The sequence below is a fragment of the Protomyctophum parallelum genome (assembly GCF_964188405.1).
Source record: "Protomyctophum parallelum genome assembly, chromosome: 12".
Taxonomy (NCBI): domain Eukaryota; kingdom Metazoa; phylum Chordata; class Actinopteri; order Myctophiformes; family Myctophidae; genus Protomyctophum; species Protomyctophum parallelum.
This window is the reverse complement of record NC_139712.1, coordinates 28,110,438-28,117,937: the sequence shown is the minus strand read 5'-3', so window position 1 is coordinate 28,117,937 and position 7,500 is coordinate 28,110,438. Positions and strand designations below refer to the sequence as shown.

Below are 7,500 nucleotides of genomic sequence, written 5' to 3'. Positions count from 1 at the left end.
GGGTTTATTAGGACTATAGTAAATAATAAAAAAATAAATCGCCATAATATTTTGTAAAGAAATACATATTTAGCCCCATGCTCGAATGCCCCCGCCCCCCCTGTCAAAAAACGCTAAAATCCCTAAAACCAAAGAAAGCAGCAAATGAAGAAAAATTAACACTCATCTTTTACTTTCTCTAATAACAACCTAAAACCCACCTCACCCCTGCCCACTTTGACAGGCTGGGATGGCTTAGGGTCGACGACAGAGTACAGAATCTTGCAATGGGTCTGGTCCACAAGATTCGATACACCACCAAGATACCCATGTACCTGTCTAAATACTTCCTTAATGTAAACGAAGTCCACACCCACAACACCGGAGGGAGTGCAACAAACCATGTACAACCCAGATTCGGCACAAACAAGGGACTAAATCATTTTCGCTCCTATGCCACCAAAATGTGGAACGCCCTACCAACAGTCATTAAGACATGTGAATCCCTTGACTCCTTCAAAACCGCTCTCAAAGGGCACCTACGGATGGCTGCAATTCGAAACTGGCCTCTGTAAAATCTGAATCCCCCCCACTGCCCCCCCCCCCTTTCCCCTCACTGTATATGTATCTTTTCCCTTTTTGCTTCCTATATGATGAATTCCTGTTCTGTTCTTTAACTACATAGAAGTGTCTATTTGTATGTCTCTAAATGTTTTGATGAATTGAACAATGTGGACCCTGTTGTAAACAAGTGTAATGCTTAATTGGGTCGTCCACTCACAGTTAACAGTCTTTGTATTGAGTTTGTGCTTGAAATGTACTGTAATTCTACAAACTGTTAATAAATATTTCAATCAATCAATCAAAACAGGGTCTGCAGTCTGGTGGTGAGCTGGTTAGTGCACAGTGAACAGGGTAGATAAACAGGGTCTGCAGTCTGGTAGTGAGCTGGTTAGTGCACAGTGAACAGGGTAGATAAACAGGGTCTGCAGTCTGGTAGTGAGCTGGTTAGTGCACAGTGAACAGGGTAGATAAACAGGGTCTGCAGTCTGGTAGTGAGCTGGTTAGTGCACAGTGAACAGGGTAGATAAACAGGGTCTGCAGTCTGGTAGTGAGCTGGTTAGTGCACAGTGAACAGGGTAGATAAACAGGGTCTGCAGTCTGGTAGTGAGCTGGTTAGTGCACAGTGAACAGGGTAGATATTAGATAAACAGGGTCTGCAGTCTGGTGGTGAGCTGGTTAGTGCACAGTGAACAGGGTAGATAAACAGGGTCTGCAGTCTGGTAGTGAGCTGGTTAGTGCACAGTGAACAGGGTAGATAAACAGGGTCTGCAGTCTGGTAGTGAGCTGGTTAGTGCACAGTGAACAGAGCTGCCAGGACCACAGTTTGAATCTGACCAGTGGTACAAAGTAACCAAGCACTGTACTTAAAGTACAGTGTTGAGGTACTTTTACTTTACTGGAGTATTTCCAATTTTCAATACTTTTACTTCTATCGCACTACATCTCAGAGGCAATTTTTTTTACGTTTACTCCACTACATTTGAAAACTTTAGTTACTTTGCAGATATCAATTATATTATAAAAATATTATAAAATACATATACATGTATGTACACATATACATACAGTACAAACCACTATTCTATACCAGTAGGCTATTTGAAAGCTTTTAGATATGCTTGTAGATCTGCATTTTTGTAGTTTTTCTTTTGGTACTTAAGGTATACTTTGATGCCAATACTTTTGTATTTTTACTCAAGTAACATTTTGAACACAGTCTTTTTACTTGTAGTAGTATTTCTCCACTGTGGTATTGCTACCTTGGATAGGAGACTTTCCAGACTGAGTAGAAGTGACAAAACAGATCACGGAATGCAGCGAATCAGGCTGGAAACCAGGCTAGCCTCATTCCTCTTGTCTCCTCTCTTAAGAGAAAAGCCGCTGTACGTATTTCCCCAGGAAACGATCTTTTTTCGACCAATCACAACACTCCAAAATCTTGTACTTCCCCTTAGACATCTACCCATGCAGCTATGCCCCCCACCCCCGTCTCTCTAACCAACTCATCATTGGCTTGGAACCAAAATGCATTTCAGGAAACATGGTAAAACTGGACTTTGTCCTAGCTTCCTCCCAAAACCCCCTGCCCTCTTCAGGCTGCAGTTAAATATTTAGTTACAGAATATGCCAGTTCTGTAAAGGCAGCTCAAGACAGCACAGGCTGTCGGCCAAGCGTCGGGAGCTTGTCGGCAGGAGACTCCTGACGACAAGCTCCCGTCGCTTGACGTCCAACGTCCATATCGCCTTCCCGACGCGTCGGAACCTGTTGATGAAGAACCGAGCATGTTCGGTCGGTTAGCCACCCTAGGGAGCCGACGCCATCCATGTTGTAGTGATGAGGGGGTAATATACTCCACTGTAGAGTGGATCTCTAGTCTGCTCGTCATCATGTTTCAGTGCTGACTACTAGGAAAACAAGCCCAAAAGAAGCAACCAGTTTCACCACTTGAGCCCATATTATCAGCTATTTTCAAAAAGAATCGTGAAAGCAAGCCCAAATAAGCAACTACACAGAAATAAGCCCAAACTAAAGCAACGTGCAACTATGAATATTAAGCTATGTTACGGGAAAACTAGCCCAAAGTCGCTTATAATAAGCAGAACTGGCAACGCTGCAAACCAGCACAGCAGGCTAATTTGCATGGGGAAAAAATATGTTTCGTCGGCCGACTGGTTTGTGCTGATTAAAAATGCTAGTCTGTTGCAATCTGACAGTTTTAAGTAGTCTTGGACTAGTCTGGACAAGACTGTTTGGTGTGTTTGGTTAATACTAGCTGTATATTTGGCTTGATGCTTCAGTCAGCCCAGTTTCAGGCTTTCTGCACTTTTTTTAAGGGATAATCTGTTGGGGATGTGCCAAACACGCACTGAGATTATTTCCAAAAGCACAATGAGGATCTATTTCAGATTGTGGTCTATAAGTGCCAGAGTATGCACACTGCCAGAGAGTAGGCCACAGAAGTTCCTCCACTCATTTTCACATTTTTCTTTAATACTTACTAAATATTTAATTCTATAATGGATGCCAATGGGGCAGGCTAAAAACGTGCCCACATTTAGAGTCATATCATAAAATAGTGGTTCTCAACCTGTGGGTCGAGACCCCCAGTGGTCCCCAGATGATAGTGAAGTGACAATTTAGGGACTTTAAAGACCTTTTTAATACCGTGGAAAAAAAATACCAAAGTAAATTATACTATGAAACTGTCAAACATTTTGTAAGCCTATTTGCACAATATTTGTGGAACCGAATCAAACGATATGTAATGCCTCAACTCCTACAATTCCAAGTGCTTGTTCGACTTTGATTTTGGGGGTCCCCAGTTCAAATACTATGTTGTAGGTGGGTCCCCAGTTCAAATATTATGATTATGTTGTTGTGTCGCGGCCTGAAATGTGTCATAATAACATAAGATATGTCATGACTCATGACATAGACGACTGGACGGACATCACAAGCAGGACACTTGAAGTGATCCACATGTTTTTTTTTTTTGTTATGTCAAGACCCAGTCGGTCTTTGCCAAATCCCATTTTTCACAGCAAAAGTATTGTGTCTTTACAGCGAGGCAGAGAGAAATTTGCTGTGGTGCCGTAGTCCAAATATGTATGTTGCCGTTGTGCCTACGACGCGTTTAAGGAGCCGGATCAATCAGCAGCATAAAGCCGTTGGAACGGTGGAGGGACAGAGAAAACATTTCATTAGGTTTATGTATTATCTAAATGGACTGACTGCTGTTCCCAGCGAAGGAAGGTCACAGATGACTTGATAGGAAAGACCAGTATTGATTTGGCCCATTGTAAAGATCCCAGACCAGATTTACGAACCATTACAGTGAGTGCCGTTGCCTGTCGTTAACTTGCGAGTATACGCAAGGCAAGTAAAACTATAGTAAAAAAATAAACAACAACAAAGAAACCTGTCTGGTTTTACTGGTGTGGTTCTACATGACTGGACCGTTTAGCACCAAGCGCCGTCATCGATCGTGTCACATTCTCTTGTGACATTCAATGTATTAAGCCCATAACGGAGTCATCTTTCATAGAGAGATATCCTGGGTGAGGATATCTCCCCTTCATAGAGAGATATCCTGGGTGAGGATATCTCCCCTTCATAGAGAGATATCCTGGGTGAGGATATCTCCCCTTCATAGAGAGATATCCTGGGTGAGGATATCTCCCCTTCATAGAGAGATATCCTGGGTGAGGATATCTCCCCTTCATAGAGAGATATCCTGGGTGAGGATATCTCCCCTTCATAGAGAGATATCCTGGGTGAGGATATCTCCCCCTTCCTTTTTTTTTATCACCCTGCACATACAGTGTTTTATTTTTTCCTGTGATGATATTGGAATTTAGTATTATTTTTTCCTGTGATGAATTGATTGCATAACATAAGACCTAAATGGAAACAAGACCACAAGGACTGGTGCTATCCCTTTTGGACCAAGTGTTTGACTGTACACTGTTGCTGTTTTTGACATTTTTGTCTAATAAAATATTCAATCAATCAATAAATCAGTCAATCAAAACGGATGAGTCACAGCATTCATGCATCCCACTCTGGGTTAGGTTTACACCTCGCACAAAGGCCAAAAAATATATTATTGGTGTCAGGCAGAGACCTCTTATCTCCATATTTACATTTTTTGGGTGTTTTTTCATAAATGTACACCTCATTTACTACAGCATGCACACGAAAGCATCAAAAGTAGCAGATCTGTCAAGCTTTGCACCGCCTTTTAAGCTTTTACTGTAGATCTGCTTGAATCCTGAAAATGAACAGTTTTGGACATATGAGGTTTTTACCCGACGGTATAAAAAGTAATAAACCATGTTACTAGAATCGGATGCAAAAATGAAATGTTTTTCCACCTCTTCTTCCTCCAGACTAAACCGGTTGCGTTTGCCGTCCGCACAAATGTCAACTACAGCGCCAGTGATGGCGACGACGTCCCTGTTCCGGGTATGGCCATCTCCTTTGAGGCTAAAGACTTCCTCCACGTCAAAGAGGTAAGAAGAACAGGCCATGCGGTCACTTTGGAGTGTTGATATTAACCCATTTTGGGAGGGAACCCCTTTTGGTGTATTATTCTATGCTTTAGCTATTGAAAAATAGCAGATCTACAAGCTCATAGCTTGTAGGTCTGCTATTTTTGAAAAATCAAAGAACGACTGACATAGAAACATAGCTTTTTCAGAAAACTGTCAGGATGTAGAAGACATTTTCAGAATCTGATCTCAGGTCAAAATGGGTGATGATGCTGACGACAAAAGGGTGATGATTACGTTTCATGCTCAAGAGAGAATACAGAGGGTGATAGAATAGAATAGAATCGGCAAATATTCAAAATATTCAAGATTTTGTGAATGTAACCTCATCTGTGATAGAAATTCAACAATGACTGGTGGATAGGACGTCTGGTGAAGGAAGGCTGTGAGATCGGTTTCATCCCCAGTCCTGTGAAGATCGAACACACGCGCATCCTGCAGGAGCAGAGAGCCAAGCATGGCAAGTTCCTCGTCAGGTACGGACGGACACAGCCGGTCGCCATGGCAACCTCCTGACCCACACAGTCCAGCGATTCCCAACGTGTGGGCCAGGGCCCACTATATATATACACACACACACACACAATGTGTGTGTAATTGTGTATATATATATATATATATATATGTGAGACAAAAAGGGACTCCTGCACATCCAAAAAGACCTGTAGGAGGTGCAAGTCTAGTTAGCAGGCATAGACATCAAAAAAGAGATAAACCTTCCAAGGAAGGGACTGCACACTCCAGGGAACAGAGACGGACAACTTACTGCATCAAACTTATTTATTAGCACATTGCTAATAAATCACTGCTGACATTCACTTCCATTGTGAAAAGAGCTTTTACTCAGGCTTTATTGGGGATCTGTGATCGAATGCAAAATTATCGTGACAAAACACTGTCTCTCTTTTGCAGCAAGTTGGGAGCACACTCATCCTCTAGTTTAGGTGAAGTCATTCCCAACTCGCGGAAATCTACCCCTCCTTCTTCTGGTGAGTTATTGATGTCTTTCCTGACACTTCCCTTTTACCTCAAATGTTAAACTAACTTCCTGAATTCCTCCACATAAATAAATAGATAATTTTTACTTACTTTAGTTTTACTGCTTAAATTACGTTTTTTTTAGCGCAGCTGCTATATTATATCTTGTGCCTCTGCATTTTGTGTTTTTTTTGTCACCATTAATATGTTTTTAAATGTGTTATCTCTTTGCAGTAAGCTACATTCTGTATCGGTCCTCCATGCACTTAATCTGTTTTCTCTAGACCCCCCCCCACGTTGTATTGGCCTGTGTATGATGGTGGTCTTGTTTGTCTGTGTGCGTAGCCATTGACATAGACGCCACAGGCTTAGACCCCGAGGACAATGAACTTCCAGTCCACCTGTGCTCCCCTAGAGCCAGTCCAAATGCTGTCTCGTCGCCCCTAGCAAAAGAGAAACGAATGCCCTTCTTTAAGAAGGTAAAACCGGAGGCACTGTGCCAGCCAGCCCTTACCCTTCTCTCTCTTCCTCTGTTCCGTCCGTCCGCCCGCACGGCTCTGACGGCAAAAATGCCTGTGGCTGCTCACTTATAGCGTCCATTCTTAATCTTGTCTACTTGTCCACGTGTTCTTCCGCTTGGCGTGCACGGAGCCGTCTGCGTGCATGCATGTTCTTAACCTCTCTCTCTCTCCTCTTCCATCTCACCGTAGCTAAGCAGAAGCTGCCCCTTAAGTCGGTAAGTTGGGGTGCAGAGCAGGGGCCTTGGGGGGCTGGGGGGGGGGGGGGGCTTTGGGATTTACCTCTGCAGTGTTACTCTTCTTTACTGACCATCCCCCCCACAATCCCTTCCTCTACTCACCAGTGCTGTGATCCCTATATATTTGTTGTCCTTTTGTTTGTTTGCTTGTGTAATATCTACAGTCCGTGTTTAGTGGGACCTCGGTGTGCACAGATTTTTAACCACATGAACCCTAGCTAGCATCTATTCTGGGGCTAACAAATTGCAGTATTCATTTGTTAAATAGGCCTACACGGTTTAAGTAGTTAATAGGTTAGATAGAGGAGTAGGCTACTGTAATTTCCAAACCAGAATTACACTGGAAGGTGAGAACGATTTTTTATGTATTTTATGGTATTGTTTTGCAGTGCATACATAAAGCTGAAGCATGGTCTTTCTGGTCTTAAAACATTGACATTTTCTGATCTGAAAGTATAGCTGGCAGCAAATGAGACCTTTTTTCCCATAAATGTTGTTCTTATAAACTAAGGGACTGAAGGGTACAGTGACTGACGTATTTCACAGGAACAACGTTGTCCAATAATAGCGTTGTGTTAGTCAACAATAAAGCAAGCATCTTTCACCGCTTCTCTGTGCTCTTGATGTAAAATGAAACGTCCCAAGGGGATCCCAGTGACGGCAGACGGCAG

At 42.7% G+C, this 7,500-nt stretch overlaps 1 protein-coding gene across 5 annotated transcripts in view; it reads left to right on the top strand.

The window, feature by feature from the left end:
- The window catches only part of cacnb2a (calcium channel, voltage-dependent, beta 2a), a 102,886-nt gene that overhangs the window by 75,329 nt on the left and 20,057 nt on the right, over positions 1-7,500 (top strand). For 3 of the 5 annotated variants that reach the window (XM_083778585.1, XM_083778587.1, XM_083778588.1), the window contains 4 exons: positions 4,933-5,055; positions 5,434-5,570; positions 6,007-6,083; positions 6,418-6,551. In XM_083778585.1, the coding sequence (XP_083634711.1) occupies positions 4,933-5,055; positions 5,434-5,570; positions 6,007-6,083; positions 6,418-6,551 (471 nt within the window). Of the gene's footprint in view, positions 1-4,932; positions 5,056-5,433; positions 5,571-6,006; positions 6,084-6,417; positions 6,552-6,782; positions 6,809-7,500 lie in introns of all 5 variants that reach the window. The other 2 variants (XM_083778586.1, XM_083778589.1) reach the window with 1 other exon arrangement.